We start from the raw sequence: 21261 nt of genomic DNA, 5'->3' as shown, positions 1-21261 counted from the left end.
TTTTTGGCTCGTATTTTGAGTGTTGATGAAACATGACCTCATCACTATGACCCAGAGACCAAACAACAGTCATTGGAGTGGAGACACAAAGGTTCTCCAATAACCAAAGAAGTTCTGAACCCAAAAGTCAGTGGGAAAGGTTTTTGCCATTGTCTTTTGGGATATAGATGGTGTAATCCTTATCAAGTACCTCAAAAAAGGTGAAACTGTTACAGTAGCAGTTTATTCAACAGCACTGAAGGAACTGAAGGAGATACTGAAGGAAAAACGCCATAGGAAATTGAGCAGAGGTGAGCAGGTGTGTTGCTTTTTGCAGGACAACACACCTGCTCACACTGCTCAGAAACCCAACAGACGATACACAACTTGGGCTTTCAATGTCTGCCTCACCCACCCCATTCACCAGACCTGGCCTCATCTGACTACTTCCTATTCTCAAATTTAAAGAAACACTTGAAAAGGAACAAAATTTACCACAGATGATGAAGTCATATTCTGCAGCAGAGGACTGGTTTGTGCAACAAGGGAAAGACTTTTTTTCTTGGATTATCGCAAATAATGCAGGAGCATTGTAACCAGTGTGTAACACTTTAGTGGGGAATATGTAGAATAATGTTGTTAAATTCTGAATGAAACTGAAATCAAATCCGTTTATGTTTCATTCGGATTTAACATACAATAACATTCCTGGGGCCAATATTGGTATATCAGAAGAAATAAAGCTAATTGTAATTTATAAGCAACATTAGTAATTTAAGTAAAACTTGTCTATGCATCATGTTGTAAATAATTATTGTAAATTTTCTAATGTTTAAACTATGTGGATTTGGTGCAAATACTTGTGTATTGCTGGGAGAAAGATAATCGGATTAGACAGTGATGGCCTGAAACTAAACACATGCACCAAGTAGGACGCGCATGCAGGTTCTCTCCGTAAAGCACGCTAGGAGAGAGCGTGGCGCTAGGTGCTGGAAAAAGTAAGGTGTTGTGGGAAAAGGGAGAGAGCAGGATGACGTAGAGAGGAAACATTGGGCGCGTGATTTAAAAAGCATAGCGGCACTAGTTCGTGGCTTTTTTTCTCTTCCCCCTGAATTGGAGTGGTCATCGAGATAGAGGTCGTTGGAGCACGCTGAAGTGTCTATGGCAAGCTTGCCAGTCAACAAGTAGCCCAGCGGAGCGGAGTTCCCGATCACCACGGAGATCGATACGCCATGCCGAGCCAGTCAACCCGAGAGTGGCAAGCCAGACTTACCTTTTGGCTGAGATGTGTCTAGTCCGAGTCCATCAATTAAGAGACGGATCAAGGAAACGAAGTTCTGTCAAGATGTATGTGAAGGTCGAATAATTCCCCAGCCTTTGGTAACGTAGAATTTTGATCTGTTATATAATTGTGTTGAGGGAAACAACCTGTAATTGTAAAAAGGACTTTAGGTTTATAATGTTTCGATTAATGAAAGGACTTTAGAGATTATGCTAAAGGAAGTAGTGGAACTTTAAATTTTGGATGGAGGAATTGTGTGGAAGCTCGGTGAGATAATTTTGTTATCGATAAATGAATAACCTTTAGCATTGTTATGTGTAAAATGGATAACTGACCTTTGATAAAATAATGTTTTAACTTATTATGGGAGAATTAGAAATTTTAGTTGAGTATACTCATTCCCTAAAGTTAATGCAATTCTATGTCAGAATTTGTTCATAAAGTGTAAATTGTCTGATTTTGTAATTGAATGTTTTTCTTTAGTATTAATTGATGACTTGCCTGATTTCCTTTCTATCTATTGCACCGCTCATTAAGTTAGAACCAAGGCAGGAGGTAAAATACAAGGGAGGCTATGAATGTGAAATGAATTTTAGTTATTAGATGAATTTAGAATTTCACGAAAGTGCTTAAGAGATATTAGACAGTGTACTAAACTGAGTTCTAGTTCCTGATTTTGCATTGTTCAATAGTCTAGGATTTAGGGGTAGCGCAGTATAATAGAAAATTTCTCTGAATAGGAACTGGCACCAGCTCTGAAATAAAGGAATTGGCGCTATCCAACGGCAATCCCTTTCTCTTCAATCCACGTGCACTACTCTTAAGAAGGTTTAATGGCCCACATTAAATTGAGACTGCATAGGAATTAAAGTATATTAACTTGATGCATCGAGCAAAGAACTTTTATTGAAATTAGGTTAAGGAAATTATGTGAGGGAATAAGTCAGGATCAAGATCATAAACCACGACATTAAAAGAGAAAAGAATAAATATTACAATGTGTAAGTTACATGGTTCTACCTCAATTCCTTCAGGGCGATTATCACAACTTTCCAGTATACCCTCATACAAATTAAACAGTAGTGGTCCCAGCACAAAACATTGTGTCACCTGTTTATGCCTTGATTCTGTCCCTCCATATACCACTTTTTGACATCTGTCCAGCAGCCACCCTTTTATCCACTTAACCAGTGTTATATGCATACCTATTTGTTCTAATTTGCATAACAGAGTTCCATGTGATATTCTGTGCCATTCTAAAATCATTGTGTAGCCATTTCCTTTACCAAACTCAGCTGTTACTCTAATATAAAAAGTTAGCAAATAACTAAGGAATGACTTGCCCTTCACAAAGCCATGTTGCCCCATACAGTATCATTTTTATCCACCCATTCTTGAATTCTCTTTTTGACCAATTTTTCTAGTACTTTTACTACCATGTCGTCCATCCTGGCTTTGAATCCGCCATCTTGTTGGAACATTGTTCTTATTTAAATTAATTGTTGGTTGATTACTAATCAAAATATAGAGAAATTTATATTTATACTGCACCACCCTATATTCAGATTAGTCTATGCAAAATAGTAGAATCAATCATCAACTAATTTAAGCAATCTCACTATTCATACAGGCCGAGTTTAAAATTAACACTTATTAATAATAGTATTGGAAGCAAGGAGTTGATATGAGCTGGACTGTGAGAACGAGTTTTGGCGGGAAGAATGAAGGTATATAAGCCGAAAGCGAAAGTAAACAAGGAGCACTCAGGACAGTACGGAGTAGACGAGGAGAAAACTTATAGGCAGCTGGGAGTAAAGTAAGGGGTGGCAGTATCAGGAATTGTAGAACTGCAATAGGATTAATAAAGGACTGGTAAATTAATAGGCATCCCAGAATAATTCTACTGAGTTCTAGAATTACTACGCATTCCAGTCATATTTAAAGAAGGATTGTGCAAAGCTGAATTTATTATATAGAAGTATATATGGAATAAGTATTCTGCCTTATTACAAGTGCGTCAAGACTTGTGAAGCGCGATGATTAATAATTCAGTTATCATAAAAAAGATCTCTTTTGAATAGTATGGCTTCAGAGTGATAAGTAAATATAGATTTAAAATGTGCCTACAGTGAATCTGATGTGCAAAGGATTTAACCCGGCAAGAACAGTCCTATTTTATTGTATTTCAGTGTGAAGATATAAGAGTTAGCTCTGTCGGATATATCCTACCATTAACTGTGGTGTTCTACTGAGATTAGCCGAAGTTAGAAGCTTGAAGTATTTCCCCTTGAAGTAATAACTGCCGCCATTAATGAATTAAGAGTTTGCTAACTGATAACAGAGTGTGATAACAGTAAGAATATTTACTGAGAGATTCTGTAATATTGAGCTGTGTGAACCATTTTTTATTATTAGGAAAACTATGGATTTAATGGCTGAATGTCTAAATGCCCTAATCTATGAGAATGTTATGACCAGTTGAACTAAGTTGTTTGCATTATCTTGTTTTCAAAGTTAAGCTTATGTACTTGTCATATAACCCTGCATTAAATGTTTTGTTTTATTGATTTCAATATTGTGTTTGCCTGATTCTCTTTTACTGCACCGTTCATAAAATTATCGGACCTTGTGGAAGCCGTAAGTGTTAATTTTAAACTCAGCCTGTATGAATAGTGAGATTGCTTAAATTAGTTGATGATTGACTCTACTATTTTGCATAGACTAATCTGAATATAGGGTGGTGCAGTATAATAAATTTCTCTATATTTTGATTGGTAATCAACCAACAATTAATTAAATTAAATAAGAACAACGTTCCAACAAGATGGCGGACTCAAAGCCAGGCTGGACAATCCAACAGCATGTTGCTCCATACAGTATCATTTTTATCCACCCATTCTTGAATTCTCTTTTTTGTCCAATTTTTCTAGTACTTTTACTAACATGCCTGAGATAGTGATTGGTCTGTAATTTGCTACTGAGTTTAAGAATCTCCCTTATGCAAGGGAATTATTTTGCCCTCTTTCCACTCCCTTGGAACTCTACCAGAGCTGAGACTTGAATTAATGAGCTTAGTCAGAGGTATTGCCAGTTTCCTTGCACATTCTCTCTACACCCAAGCTGATATCCCATCTAATCCCACAGCAATATTTACATTGCGATTCTGCAATATCCTAAAATCCTCCAATTCATCCACCTCCATTCCCACATTAGTGTCTCTCACATATGTAACAGCAGTAACCTCTCTAGGATGATATATGCTTATAAAGTGGTCACTCAGAAATTCAACTGTTTTATCTGCTTCTGTTGCCTCGTGACTATCAGAACTTGTTAAGTTAATCTTTCATATCCATTCTTCTTCTTACTTGCCATGTAACTAAAGAACTCTTTGGGATTTCCTTTGGCCTGTTTGGCTACATTCTTCTCATAATCTGATTTGGCCTTCCCTACCATGTTGGTCATCTTTCTTGCCAAACCTTTGTACTGTTCATGAGTTTGATGGTCACCTTTCTCCTTATATACCCTCCACAGCAATTTCTTTTTCTGTAGTTCATGCTCAATGATATTACTCATCCATCTAACTCCTATTTGATTAATGCTCATTACCTTAGTTATACAATTTAATACTGCTTACTCTAGATCAGTGCTTCCCAAACTTCTGAATGTCAGGGCCCCCTTTGCAAAAATTAAAATATTTCACCCCCCCCTTGAAAAAAAATCGTAATAGAGATATATTATTATTATATTTATTGTATTTATATTTAATACAAAACATACACAGCGAATATTGCAAAAATCAAATGCATATATTACATTTTTTTGCCTCTTACCGTTTGGTTCTGAAGACAATGCAGGCTGTTCTGGTAAAACATGAAATTCTGTCCTTTTTTTTGAGTCTGTTTCTGCTTCTTCTGATTGTTTGCGGGAATTTTTTTTTATTTTTTATCAGCCACTTATCCATCTCAGGGATACATTTTTTAACGTAGAATAGATCAAATAATATCACCACTTACCGATACTGGTAAGTATCGGTAAGTGGTGATATTATTTGATCACTCACCACAGACTGATAACATGAAATTAGTGAATATTACCTGAATAAGGGAATCCCCAGACCAGGAACATTTATCTCTTTTGAGACTTTTCTCCCTTTACGGTAATTAAGCCTAACGCGAAACAGACAGCAAAGGCAGCTTATTAAAACGTGCATATGATTGGCGCGGTATTAACAAAAGATCACGCAACCGAATGATAAAAGCATAGCTGACAATTGAGTTGAAATGATAACTCTCTTCAACCGAATTCCATATGTGAAACTGCCATAACATTCATTATATATACAGGGTGTTCGGGATAAATTTGACAGTTTCTTAAGGAAAAAGAAAATCTTCTTTGTATCTATTAAATTTAATGAATTGACAAAAAAACATTACAGGCAGAGTTAATTACAATACTATCAACAAGATTTACTCAAAATAACCACCATTAGCATCGATCACAGCTTCAATTCTGCTTCGGAACCTCGAACAAGCTGATGCTACAGTCTCCCTGGGAAGGGCCGCAAAAACTGTTTTAATTTTATCCATTAACTGGGCTTTTGTATTACTGGAAGTGCGATTGGTGTCTTTTTCAACTGCGCCCCATACAAAATAATCCATGGGGTTAAGGTCTGGGGAGTTTGGAGGCCAAACATTTGGACTGGTGAAGTCGTAGAAATTTTCAGACAACCATTTTTGACTTTTCCCAGAGGTGTGGCAAGGGGCCGAATCCTGCTGCCATACATACGGCCTACCATTGGCTACCCTTGTTATCCAGGGCTTGACTACAGTTAGCAACTCCACGAACAAAGCCCGAATTCCAATGCCAGGGTTCTTCAACACCTGTTCCTGCAGATTTGCGAGGAATTCTGCTGTACGAACGCAATCAGATCGTCTGCTAGGGATCTTTCTTCTTGATACATCCTCGTAGTCACCATTGCAAGTCTCTAGTTCATGCCTGATTGTTTTTACTGTATTCAGGGAGCATTGGGCAGCAGTCGTAATATCCTTATTTTGATGGCGGGCACGAATCATCATGATACAAGTTATTCTCTTCCATGATTCAGGTGGGTTCCAGCTATCCATCCTTTCTGACATCTTGTATATGAATGAAGAAGGGTCCAAACTTTTAAATGAAGAGAAGTGTGTGTTAATACATGTAACTTACGGAAAAATATAATTAATTATAAATATGTCAAATTTATCCCGAACACCCTGTATATATATATATATATATATATATATATATATTACTTAATTTAAACACTTTACAAATTTTAACACGTTCGGTTGAATTTTATTGCTGCCTTGGGAAATCAAACTCACACACATCTAATTAATAACAACAGTTTTTAGTTAGATACTGTGTTTGCCCATGCAACATATGGTTTTGTTTCAGTCTATACAGCATAGTTTCTGTATGAGGGGACATGTGATTCATTAATTAGTGTGTTTTTATCCCAGTTGTCTCTAATTGCACTATTTGTTGAGAAATATATTACACAGACTCCTCATACCTTATTCACTGGCATAATAAAAGTACTTGTTTTTATTGCCTCTGCAGTATAGTGACTGTTAGGGAGGGCGTGTTGTTTACCACTGCAAGCGAGTTACTATCTCCCCACATGAACTTGTTTAAGCTTTTTTTTCATGTGTGAAGTATATGCGAAACTTTTATTGGTAACAGAAAACTAGCTCGGATGACAGTGATAATATAAAACGAGTTTTGATATGTATATAAAGTCAATATCAACAGTCCCTGATTACGAACGCGTGATGAAAGGAATAGGAAGATTTGGAGCTTCCCTGGAGAGCATTCGTAGTAAATACAATTAACCACTGCTTTGAAATGAAACATATGAATAAGCAATATTTACTAATATTCATTAAGCGCCAAAATACGCAGGAAGCAAAGTTTGTGAACCAACACCAATGTGTGAATTTTTCCATTAAAATATAAAAAATAACAAAAAAGAAATAATAAATAATAAGTTAAATACGTTTCTTTTTTAAAATAAAAAAATCTACTTAGTCTTAAAACATTTTAAATTTGTTTTCATTATTTCATAGCCCCCCTCAACAAAACCTATGGCCTCCAAGGGGGCCACGGCCCACAGTTTGGGAAGCGCTGCTCTAGATGACCCTTAACTACCTTCCATGCACTACTAACATCTTTCATCTTTCCCTTGTGGTGTTTTATGCCATGGCACAGATTTTAGCTTCCTCCGAAGCTTGTCATAATATGTCAAAATGGAACTGCATATACGCCATCTGTCAAGAAGGGGTATATATAGTTCCACATCTACCCCTTGACAGATTATTCCTCATGTTTTACAATCTCCCAAATCAAGACAACATGGTCATTCACTTTCACCAATCAGAATTATTGTGTCAACTTTGGTTATGGATAGCTCTTCTGATCCTATGATCAGGTCCAATACTTTCATACCCCCCCCCCCAGTCTCCTCCGTCACATGCTGCCTCAAGTAATTATCTCTCGGTAGGCGTATAAATTCCATTTCCTTCCTGCCATGTGATCTTTCTTTCTTTCTTCCTTCCTTCCTGTGTATATCTCCATAACTGACCCCCATAATAATCACTTCACCTGTAATCATTGTACTAATTTGTAGATGAATGACTTCCACATCATCCGTGGAACTCCCTTGCCTATAGCATCCAACTGCATATTTTGTTTTACTGGCCTTGATCTCTCACCAGACTGCGTCAAATAAACAACTGCTCTCCCACCTATCTCCTATTCTTTTTGGCTGCAATTCATCTATCATCATCAGTACCCCTCCCCCAACCTATCATCTCTACTGTCTCTGAAAATATTAAACCATTCACATTCTATCCCTGTGACTACATCATCTGCTGTAGCCAAGTCTCACTAATGCCTATAACTTTTGGTGAGGTTGCAATAATCAATACCAAAAACTCCCCCCTCTTGTTCCTGATACCTCTGGCATTAGTATATAGAAATTGCAGCATCTCATTAGTCCCCCTCCTACCTTTACTTCCTGAATTGACTACCCCATTCAATATTTTTGCTTGAGAGACTAGAATTCCACACTTGGTCATTCTCCCACTCGCTCACCTAATGGGTGCATTAGAAGTTACATATCACCCTCTCAAAATTACACATAATCACAAATTATAACATACTAAATAACTAACTTACCAGAACTGGTTTGGATAACAGTACAATTATTCTAGGATTTTTTCTTCTTACATAGAGAAGGTGAATGCTCAAAGGTACCTCACCTAAAAGTATTATACATTAACTGAAAATTAATACCTACTAATTCTATAGGAATTTTTCAAGTATATATTTTTTTAATTTTTAATTTTAATTTTTTTAAATAACTTTTTTTTATTAATTCTTTTAAAGCTATAGAAAAGTTATGCAATTTTTTTCATATGAAAATGTTACATAACATCATTTTAGCATATAAAGTTCCAAGTGTATATGTACAGGATATGATGATGATAGTTTATCACTAAGGATTTTAATTATTATCCAACAATTTTCTTCCAGATTGGCCTGCTATTCATCAGATATTAACTTTTCAGTCTAACTACAGCATTCCACCTATACCTTGGGCATCATCTGGCAATTTGGAACATTTTCTTTATGTAACTTGGGAAGACCATAAAGTCTGGGATGTAACGCATGATGAACTTTTAGCTTAGCTTTTTAATGGTTTCTTCAACTCAGGAATAAACTTCATCTAGGAGACTGTTAAGTTTATTAAGTTGAGTTGCTTTACCTCTTAGACTTTATAGTCTTCCCAAGTTATTATTATTATTTGACACCTCCAGGGAGTCCGAAGACTCATCAAGGGAGGGCACTTACTCTACAGCTCCGTCTCCAATACTCAATCCACCAACCACAACGAACCGCAACTACCATGATCATCTACACCAATGCCATCTACCACTCACCAAAATCACCTAGTATTTTCACAGACAATCACAAACATCCATGTCCACGGCAGGATTCAAACCAGCAGTCTTTTTGACTGGACAGTAGATACACTAACTACTCAGCCAACGTAAAGAAAATGTTCCGTTAAGACCTATAGTGAACTGCATAGGTTGTCCAACTTATAAACTCTCAAGATATCTATCTAATCTTCTCTCTGCTTTTGCAGAAACTCTGCATCTTTCATTAAAAATTCAGCAGATTTCAAGAATAAAATTTCCCAATTATCCTTACAACCCACAGATCTAATAAGTTTCGATGTAGTCTCACCCTTCACAAACATCCCTCTGACAGATACAACTGAATTGCTAGATAATGATTTTCCTCCTGATACCAAAAATTATTTGATTTTCTCAATTAATTCAAGGTACTTCAGTTGTCAAAACAAATTACACAAGCGGATAGAAGGAACAGCTATGGGGTCTCCCATTTCCCCTACTTTAGCTAATTACTTCATGGAATGTGTTAAACATATTCTCAGCATTTTTTCACCTAAAGCATCAGTTTAAATGATACAGATACATTGATGATATATTTGCTATATGGAACTCTTCTTTGTCATCTCCATGAATTTCTTGAGAAAATTAATTCAGTATACCCAAGAATCATATTTACATTAGAAGACAACAACAACTGTCTTTCTTTTCCGGAAGTTCTCATTTTGCGTCAACCTAACGGCAGTCTACAGTTCTCTATATACAGAAAACCAACTCATACAAGTACATTAATGCTAACTCACATCATCACCCATCAGAAATATGATGTACTTAAATCTTTAGTTGACAGAGCTCATAAAATTTGTTCAACCGACTCTTCTGAACAATGACCTGTATTATCAGACTTACTTTCATCACTAATGGTTATAAAGCAAACACTATCAATAAAATAATCAATAATTATGGCCTCCATCTTAATCCTCCTGGAAAAGAAGTTTCTAGAATTTGTCTTCCATATGTTAAAGGGCAATCAGAAAAAAATAGCAAGACTTCTTCACCAGAGTGACCCACAAATCTCTTCTTTCCTACAAGGTATTAAGGTATTATGAACTGGATCAATTCATGAACTTAATACCTTTCTTGTCTCTCCAAAAAACAAATATCTACCTCTCACTTATCTGGGAGTTTACAGTTCCCTTGTTCTTGCAAGTGATATATATTCTTGATGTTTTCTTTCTGCACAAATTTATCTTGGAAAACATCAAGAATATATATCACTTAAAGAGCCTGATAAATCTGGTTTAGCAAGCCATGCCTTGTTTAAAAATGTGGAATCCAGTGGAATAATACGAAAGTTTACACAAAAGTTATTTTCTCCTGGAAAGATTGTACAAAGAAAGCTGCAAAGTGCACAGCAGGAAGGAGTGATGACAAGAGGTCATCCCTGGAAGTTACAAAAGGAAACTGTGAGCAAGAGGGTGAGGAGTGGTTTCTTTGCATGGAGGGTGGTTGAAACATGGAATGCATTACCTGATGGAGTGGTGAGAGCAAGAACGGTCAATGAGTTTAAGGAGTGGTATGATAGACTTTGTGTTTCTTAGGGGGGACCTCCCCTTGATGAGTCTTGATAGACTTTGTGTTTCTTAGGAAGGACCTCCCACGATGAGTCTTTTGACTCCATTGAGGCCTGGATAATAATAATAATAATAATAAATTTTACATTCCTAATCTTCACAACGACGACTGCATTAAACTTACTCAAATTTGGGAAGTTACCCTAACTAATACTCACATTTGATGTGTTTCATAAAAATTGGAATTAATTATTTAAATTTAAAAGTTTTTTTTAAATTTATTCCTTGATATCTATTAATGTAGAATGAGTTATTTTCCTGCAGTCAATAATGCATATAATATCACACACTCAATTTAATCTAGTGGGACTAGGACAACCTTGTGAACTTAAATGCCACCAAAACACAGTTCTGTCTGCGACACACTACTTCACACCTTCTCACTATACAAAGCCCAAATCTGCCCAACCATGGAATATTGCTCTCATATTTGGAGTGGTGCACCAAAATCCTCTCTAAGATTGCTCGATTCTATCCAGAAGAGGACAATCCAGCTTACTAATGATCCCTCTCTCTCACTACTCCTCCACTTTCCTCCAAAATCATTAAAACAAGAGCCACTACTAACCAACACTCTTTTATAGTCCATCTTGAAACTCACCGAACCAACTTCACTGCCTCCTCTTTCTTTCCATCTACTTCTGTCCTCTGGAATAATTTCCCCCACTCTGCCTTCCTCAAAGATTACAATCCTCAGCTGTTCAAGCAAAATGTGAACAGATTCCTCCTTTCTTCTATTCCTCTTGCCCACACACACAGCACTAATGTGCTATAGATCTTGTGGCCTTTTGCATGTGGATCAGATATTAAAAAAAAAAAAAAATCATTGTTCATACTGAAAATGGCTATGAAAACAGCTGAAAATAATACAGAAATAAATAATACATTTATGTAAGTGATGTCCATAATTATTTATTATTACATTCGACTTATGTCTCGATTTTTAAATAAATGCATTTTTATGCTTGAGGAAGAGGACAACGATGCAACATTACGTTAAAAAAAAATTACCTTCCCAAAATAATTTCACACCAGGAAGATTGAACCTAAAGCACCAGTCCCTCATTCACCCTAAATATGTCTGCCAACACTACATATTAAACTGGATCTCACGCAAAAATTTCAAAAGCCAAACTTAGAGAAGGTATATTTATTGGATCTCAAATTAGGGAAGCATTAAAGAGAGAAGAATTTGAAGTATCTCACTAAAATCAAAGCCTGGATATTTTACAGAGATATTGCTGAAGAGTTTCTGCCAAAACAACAATAAAGCTGAAGAAAAAAAATAAAAAAATAAAAAAAAAACTAGTTGATCAACTCTTAACAAACCATATGAAGGCAGTAATATCACATTAAAAATTTCCTTCATTCTCACCTGGATTTAATGACTTTGTTTTCACCATGGTGCAGTAAGTGACAAGTCAGAGTGAGTGTAGAGAATTAATGGTACTGATTTGCAACACAGAATAATAAGAAAATAATTATTATTTATTAACTTATTAGCTGATATTTCGCTAGTATTATATACAGCATCTTCAGAGCACAAGAACAGTTTCCCACAATACACAAAACAGCAACTATTCTAATCATTATTATTACAGGCAGTTCCAAGGAGTCCTTAGACTCATCGAGGAAGGCCCAACAGCATGTCAAGAACAACTAGTCAACAATCACACAGTATCTATTATACTTCACCTTGAACTCATTTACAGTCATGGCACCCACAACAGACTCTCGCAGCTTATTCCACTCATTTACCACTCTCCAAGTAAAAAACCTAGCTCTAACACCCTTGCTAACCACACTCTTACCAAGCTTCCATGGATGGCCCCTAGTCCTCCCACTACCAGTCCTATTCTCAAAAATATCTTCTGAATTAATCATATAGAAACCCTTCAGTAATTCGAATGTCTCAATAATATCCCCCCTTTTCCTCCTATCAACCAATTTCTGCAGCCAGCCCGCAAATCTTCAACCTGTTCTCATAAAGTTCATTCCATAGTCCTGCTATTATCTTGGTCCTCATCTCTGGATCCTCTCCACCTCCTCCCCATTAAGAAGAAACCCTGGCGCCCATATCTGGGCATAGTAGTCTAGATGGTGTCTTATCAAGGCTCGATACAGAGGAACAATAACCTGTTTGTCTCTACTCGTTAAAGTGTTTTTCAGCAACCAAGTGATTTGATTAGCTGATTTTGCCACTTTTGCAATGTGTCCCCTAAACTTCAACTCTCTATCCACCAACACTCCCAAATCCCTGGCCTCGTCAATCTCCTGGAATACAGTTTCACCAATGTGATATACTGCTGCTAATCTTTTCACCCCAAAATGCAAAATCTTACATTTTTCTACATTAAATTGATATCCATTCTCCTTCGCCCAGTTCTCTAAACTATCCAAATCATCCTGCAAAATTTTGACATCCTGAGCATTCACTATTGCTCTACCCAACTTTGCATCATCCGCAAACAGATGTACAGTTCCTCTCAGATCCTATCCTATATCGTTAATGAACAAATTAAACAGTAGTGGGTACAAGAACAGAACCCTGCAGCACACCACTAGTCACAGGCCATCTTTTGGACTCTACTCTTGAATAAACCACTCTCTGATATCTCTCCATCAACCACCCTCCTATCCATCTCACCAACCCTATATCCATTCTCATATGCTGCAGTTTACTGATCAGAATTCCATGTGGTATCCTATCAAAGGATTTAGCAAGGTCCAGTAGAATCATTGTAAACCTGTTACCCTTATCCAGTTCAGCCGTCAGTGTGTTATAGAACATGAGCAAGTTACTGAGGCATGATCCACCCTTCACAAAACCATGCTGTCCCCCAATTTTCTTCCAGATTGGCCTGCTATTCATCAGATATTAATTTTTCAGTCTAACCACAGCATTCCACCTATACCTTGGGCTTCATCTGGCAATTTGGAACATTTTCTTTATGTAACTTGGGAAGACCATAAAGTCTGGGATGTAACATATGATGAACTTTTAGCTTTTTAATGGCTCTTTTCAAAAGTTCTAAGAAAATACAATATCAGAACCTTGTTCACTCCACTTCCAAAGATCCGTTTCTTAATTAGCCACCCAAAACCTTGTTATCATCAACTCGAATACCCTGGTGTATATAAAATATTGTGTGATTGGGATATTCCTTATTTTGGGCAGACAGACAAATCTGTCAAAATGAGTATGGAAGAACACATGAGGGACATTACTTACAAGAGACAGCGAGCGAGTGCATTATCAAGTCATATCCTTTTCTCGGCTAATCCTAATGATGATAACCAAAGTTTTATTAAAAATAAAACTTTGGTTATCATCAAAGGATTATGTTTCAGGCACAAACAATTAAGTTTGCGCCTGAAACATAGTTCAAGTCTAAAGATGGTACAACACCAGGGCAACTCATTGTAAAGGTGGGTAAAGCTCTGATCACTATTCTTAGTATTTTCCCATAATGTAAAGCACATCTCACTAGAAGATGTATACTGCAATGCATTATGGGTGAGGTCACTACCCAGACCGGTTTCAACCTTTTTTGAGGTCTCCTCAGTGAGTAGCTAGACCCTAAATACTAAGGTTATAGTAATACAGAGCCTTATCAACTTTACCTATAGAAGTTGCAACAAGGTGTTTTTATTTTTAATAAAAATCTCTGGAGGAGATATAGATGTAAAAAATGTTTTAACTCGGGGATATTGTATATTAGGATAACCAAGTTATTTTATAAACTTGGTTATTTTAACTCCTAATCCCAAGTATGCAAACAATTAAGTTTGTGCTTGAAACATAGTTCAAGTCTAAAGATGGTACAATACCAGGGCGGCTCATTGTAAAGGTGGGTAATTAGGAGTTAAAATAACTTGGTTATCCTAATATACAATATCCCCATGTTAAAACATTTTTTACATCTATATCTCCTCCAGAGATTTTTATTAAAAATAAAAACACCTTGTTGCAACTTCTATAGGTAAAGTTGATAAGGCTCCGTATTACTATAACCTTGGTATTTAGGGTCTAGCTACTCACTGAGGAGACCTCAAAAAAAGGTTGAAACCGGTCTGGGTAGTGACTCCACCCATAATGCATTGCAGTATACATCTTCTAGTGAGATGTGCTTTACATCATGAGAAAATACTAAAAATAGTGATCAGAGCTTTACCCACCTTTACAATGAGTTGCCCTGGTGTTGTACCATCTTTAGACTTGAACTATGTTTCAGGCGCAAACTTAATTCTTTGCATACTTGGGATTAGGAGTTAAAATAACCAAGTTTATAAAATAACTTGGTTATCCTAATATATATATATATATTTTTTTTTTTTTTTAAATAATTATACTGACTAGGAACACCAAAAAAAGTATGATAAAAATTTTAATAAAACATGACTAGTTTCGTCGGAATGCCGACTTCTTCAGGTGTGTAAAAAATTACAAAAACCTGGAAAAAATAACAAGTTAAAAAACATAGACTTCTCATATAAAACAATTGGGAATAGCAACAGCAAAATTTGAACTGGTGTCTGCATGGCAGGTCTAGTGTGAGGCTTAAGTGAGTGGCTACTGACTCGAGAGCACCATAACTGAATCGTTGCGCTGTGAGAGTCAGTTAAACTGTAGCTTAAATTATTGTTCATGTGTGATGGGTCCAGAACTATTTCTTTTGATTAGAAATAGTTCTGAAAATAGTTTCTCTAGTTCGTCACTGCATTTATGGATATTCATCATAAGATTCCAGTCTATCTGGTGTTGGCGCTCTTCTAGATTGGAGTTAGCGAAGAAAAGAACATTACTGGAGAGGGCACTTGCAAGGGTTAAAGATGTCATGTTGATGCTCCTCAAGACATAGTGAGACAGACGTATCAGTTTGTCCATAATAAGGTTTACTGCAGCTGCAGATGATTTTGTAAACTCCTGGAAACTGAAGTTGGTTGTGTTTTTGTTTGGGTTGACTCAGGAAAGAATGAAATTTTGGTAGGGTGGTGAAGTAAGTTTTAATGTTAAATTTTTTCATAATTTTCGCCAATTTTGGAGATAGAGAGCTTACAAACGGCAATTGAATGTGTGTAATAGGATTGGAGTTATCTTCTTGCTGAGATTGAAGATTTGGATACAGACGTTTGTTATGCTTCGAGATGAATAGCCATTAGAAAATAAGGGGATAAACATCCTTTGTTGTTTTATAGCCAGTAAGCGAAACTAAAGATTGATAACTACGATCTATAAGTTTCATACCAAAAAAACTATCGGTGAAGGCAATTCGAAGTAAAGGTGGAGCATGCTCCCTCACTATTCTTGATATTTTCTCATAATGTAAAACACAGATCCTAGGAGATGTAATACTGTCATTACATTATGAGGAGAGGTCACTACCCAGACCGGTTTCAACCTTTTTTGAGGTTTCATCAGTGAGTAGGTAGACCTGGAAGATATCAAAGCTTAGTGAAAATAACTTACATACCTTCACTATACGAATGCCATAAAGGTGTAATTATATTTTAGTTAAGATAAAAAGCCAAATGGCTAGTTTTCTGGCACCTTAATATAGAAAATAAGGGGATAAACATCCTTTGTTGTTTTATAGCCAGTTAGCAAAACTAAAGATCGATAACTTTTACTTCGAATTGCCTTCGCCGATAGTTTTTTCGGCATGAAACTTATCGATCGTAGTTATCGATCTTTAGTTTCACTTACTGGCTATAAAACAACAAAGGATGTTTATCCCCTTATTTTCTATATTAAGGTGCCAGAAAACTAGCCATTTGGCTTTTTATCTTAACTATGAATAGCCGTTGTTTAAGAATGTGCTTTTGAGGTGGTCAAGTTCTATTTGAAGATCTTCTTTTGAAATAAGAGATCTCGCCTGATGGGCCAGAGTGGAAATAATATCAAGTTTCTGTGGAGGGAAGTGATGAGAAGAGGCATGTAAGTATCTGTCTGTCTAGGTTTCCTGATTGTCTCAAAAATTTGAGACAATCAGGAAACCTAGTGATCTTTAAATTCAAAAAGGCGAATACGCTGTTCATCTCGAGTTCTGATGGCAATTATTCAAATGATCTAGGAAGGATTGTAACTCTTTCTAGACCATATTCCCAGATGAGGAAGATATCATCCATGTATCATAGCCACAGTTTGGGTTTTAAAGTTGTGCTTGAAATAGATCTTTCTTCAAAGTCTTCTAGAAATATATTGCTAACACCGGAGGTAATGGGCTGCCCATAGCTAGGCCGCTGGTTTGTTTATATATTTTTTCCTTCAAATGAGAAATGGCTGGAGCTTGTGCAATGCATTAATAGGGCAAAAAAAATTTTTTTGGAAACTTTGATTTTCAGTAGATCGAGGACTTCTGTGGGCACATTTGTAAAGAGAGAGAGACAATATCGAAACTAACCATTCTGTCAGAATCCTTGAGTTTTAAATTTTTTTATCTTAGATGTGAAATCTTCAAAGTTTTTGATATATGAGGAGGAATTACCAATGAGGTGTTTTAAGGAAGAGACAAGGTATTTGGACAGATTGTAAGTGGGACAGTCAATGCCTTCAACAATCGGTCTTAAAGGAGTGTCTGCCTTGTGAATCTTCGGGAGGACGTACAAACGGGGAATCAGGGGGATGAAGAGAGCGGAGAGATAGCCTGGTGTGTTTAGGAAGTTCTGAAATAGATTTCAGAAGGTTGTTGGTTTGGTTATGAAGTTCTCTCGTAGAGTCACTTTGTAAGTATCAGATATTAATAAATTGTTGATCTTGGTATGGTAATCAGATCTGTCTAGGACTACAGTTGCATTATCTTTATCGGCTGGTAGAATAATGATTTCGTTGTTACTACGAAGATGGTGGATAGCTTTTCTTTCAGCACAGAATAAATTATCTGCAGGTCGACGACTGTTGTTTATTGTAAAAATAGCTTCCATTCTGAGTAGGTTTGCTGTTTGTTTTGGTAGATGTGAGGCAGCCTTTTCTACTTTGGTTAGAAAGAGTTCTTTAGGAATGGAGGTGGGGGACAGGACGAAGACAGTTAGCTAATTTCTGCTGAAGAAAGGGTATACGAGGATTTGTTTATGACAACATTTTTTAGGTCTTGTAAACCAATAGGAGATTGATGAGTTTGTTCCTGTTTGAGGCAATTAAATTTCCTAATGAGAGTTAATTTATTGATGTCTTGGGATCTAGAAGCACGGTGAGAGCTGATGTTTTTAACCTCATTCCAAGAACTGTTGTCTAAAGAACTCAGGTTATTTTCTAATGCATCGTTTTTAGAGAAAGCTGAAGCTAGAATATATTTAGTGTCTGCGATCCTTTCATTTAACAGATCCAGTTTTGCTTTACGGTAAATATCATGTGCGCGTTTTGTGGGACTAGATTCCTTAAAATCTAAGAACTTTGGGATGATAGAGTGGGACTTGCATCTTTTCAAAAAGACTAACCTGTTTATAAAAAGTCCAATCTTTTCCAGAATCTTTTGATATTCTTTAATGCGTTGTAAAGTAACCTAATCAGAAGGTGGATAGATATTATAGCTTCTATTCACTCGGCTTGTAGGCATTTTAAAAAAGAATTTATACTGACTAGGAAAACCGAGAAAGGTATGATAAAAACTTGAATAAAACATGACTAGTTTCGTCGGAACGCCGATCCATCACACATGAACAATAATTTAAGCTACAGTTTAACTGACTCTCACAGTACAACGATTCAGTTCTGGCACTCTTGAGTCAGTAGCCACTCACTTATGCCTCATGCCAGATCTGCCACATGGACACTAGTTCAAATTTGACTGTTGCTATTCCCAATTGTTTTATATGAGAAGTCCATGTTTTTTTAACTTGTTATTTTTTCCAGTTTTTTGTAATTATTTACTCACCTGAAGAAGTCGGCGTTCCGATGAAACTAGTTGTGTTTTATTAAAGTTTTTATCATACCTTTCTTGGTGTTCCTAGTCAGTATAATTATTTTTTAAAATGTCTACAAGCCGAGTGAATAGAAGCTATAATATATATATATATATATATGACAGAATGATCATTGACTCGGTTAACATACATAGTTTTATGAAGAATTAAATGACTAGAACTGAGATTTAAGTAAAAAGGTTTTAATATAAACACACTCCTAGTTTCGGCCTGTAACAGCCTTCTTCAGGCGACATTATAAAAGAAGAAAAAACTAAACACTGAGGGTTAAAAAACTATGAACAACATAGACAGTCTTTACACATAATTAGCATGAAAATGTTGTAGTTGTATTTGAAGCTGTTCTTTCATTTGTTGCATTGTTGGGAGATTGCATGCTTGCTGCATCACGTGAACGCCAGTACATGATTACAGCTGAATGACTATCTGGGAGGTTGTAGCTTAAGTTGTTATTTAGATGAACAGGATTGAAGATGATTTCTCTAGATTCCACAATTTTTCTCTCTACTTCGTCACTGCAATGGAAGATGTTAGTAGATTTTTCCCAGCAGACTTTGTGACTTTGGTTATCATCATTAGGATTAGCCAAGAAAAGGATATGACTTGATAATGCACCCGCTCGCTGTCTCTTGTAAGTAATGTCTCTCGTGTGTTCTTCCATACGCATTTCGACAGATTTGTCTGTCTACCCAAAATAAAGAATATCGCAATCACATAATATTTTATATACACCAGGGTATTTGAGTTGATGATAACAAGGTTTTGGGTGGCTAATTAAGGAACGGATCTTTGGAAGTGGAGTGAACAAGGTTCTGATATTGTATTTTCTTAGAACTTTCACTAATTTATGTGAAACAGTACTTATGTAAGGAATAGATATATTGCCTTTGAATCTATTTGTTTCTTCTGAGTGATGTCCTAGACATCACTCAGAAGTAACATCATTCCTTACATAAGTACTGCTTCTTCTGAGTAATGTCTAGGACATCACTCAGAAGAAACAAATAGATTCAAAGGCAATATATTTATTCCTTACATAAGTAGTGTTTCACATAAATTAGCGAAAGTTCTAAGAAAATACAATATCAGAACTTTTTCACTCCACTTCCAAAGATCCGTTCCTCAATTAGCCACCCAAAACCTTGTCATCATCAACTCAAATACCCTGGTGTATATAAAATATTATGTGATTGCGATATTCTTTATTTTGGGTAGACAGACAAATCTGTCGAAATGCGTATGGAAGAACATACGAGAGACATTACTTACAAGAGACAGCGAACGAATGCATTATCAAGTCATATCCTTTTCTCGGCTAATCCTAATGATGATAACCAAAGTCACAAAGTCTGCTGGGAAAAATCTACTAACATCTTCCATTGCAGTGACGAAGTAGAGAGAAAAATTGTTTAATCTAGAGAAATCATCTTCAATCCTGTTCATCTAAATAACAACTTAAGCCACAACCTCCCAGATAGTCATTCAGCTGTAATCATGTACTGGCGTTCACATGATGCAGCAAGCACGCACTCTCCTAACAATGCAACAATCGAAAGAACAGCTTCAAATACAACTACAATGTTTTCATGCTAATTATGTATAAAGACTGTCTATGTTGTTCATGGTCTTTTAACCCTCAATGTTTAGTGTTTTTTCTTCTTTTATAATATCGCCTGAAGAAGGCTGTTACAGGCCAAAACTAGTAGTGTGTTTATATTAAAACCTTTTTACTTAAATCTCAGTTCTAGTCATTTAAATCTTCATAAAAAAAAAAAAATATATATATATATTATTATTATTATTTATGTGACACCTCCAGGGAGTCCAAAGACTCATCTAGGGAGAGTGTGCCAACAGCATCGAACGATTGACTCCTTCCAACTACTAACTGTGCTCAAACTTGCTTAACTTTTTACAAGCCATTAGTAGCAGAGGATCTACCAATCGACCAACCTTAATAAATAGTAAGTATTAATAATTCATTATTTTAAAATTTTTGTATCCATAATAAACATCTAAAATGTATGGGAAATTAATTCTTTACTAGAAGAGGAAATAAATATGCATGTAATGATATATTGTCTGATTATATCCATATCTTTTTATATATATATATATATATAAAATATATAATAGATATATTGCCTTTAACATTATTCATTTCTTGAGTATGGCGACGAGGAGGATTAAAAAGGAATTTTTTAGTAATTTTTTGAGAATAACCATTCAGTCTGAAGGTAGATGGTAAAAAAATTGATTTCTTTACGAAGTTCATCAGGGTCGTCAAGAAGAGAGCGAGCTCTATGTGCCATACTCAAGAAATGAATAATGTTAAAGACAATATATCTATTCCATACATATGCACAGTTTCTCAAAAATTAGCCAAGATTCTCCAAAAATATAACATTAGAACTTTCTTTACTCCACTTCCTAAGATCCGCTCTCTAGTGAGCCGTCCAAAGCCTAGCCATCGCATTCTAAAATA

At 36.0% G+C, this 21261-nt stretch overlaps 1 protein-coding gene across 1 annotated transcript in view; it reads right to left on the bottom strand.

Annotated features, from left to right (window-relative positions):
• The window catches only part of RabGGTa (Rab geranylgeranyltransferase subunit alpha), a 268975-nt gene that overhangs the window by 121973 nt on the left and 125741 nt on the right, over positions 1-21261 (bottom strand). The window contains exon 7 of the mRNA XM_090397695.1: positions 8480-8562. Within this exon, the coding sequence (XP_090253821.1) occupies positions 8480-8562 (83 nt within the window). The remainder of the gene's footprint in view (positions 1-8479; positions 8563-21261) is intronic.

Source organism: Typopeltis vanoorti, chromosome 9 (assembly GCF_054136105.1).
Source record: "Typopeltis vanoorti isolate ZY-2024b chromosome 9, IOZ_Tvanoo_1.0, whole genome shotgun sequence".
Classification (NCBI taxonomy): domain Eukaryota; kingdom Metazoa; phylum Arthropoda; class Arachnida; order Uropygi; family Thelyphonidae; genus Typopeltis; species Typopeltis vanoorti.
This window is presented reverse-complemented; position numbering and strand designations above follow the sequence as displayed.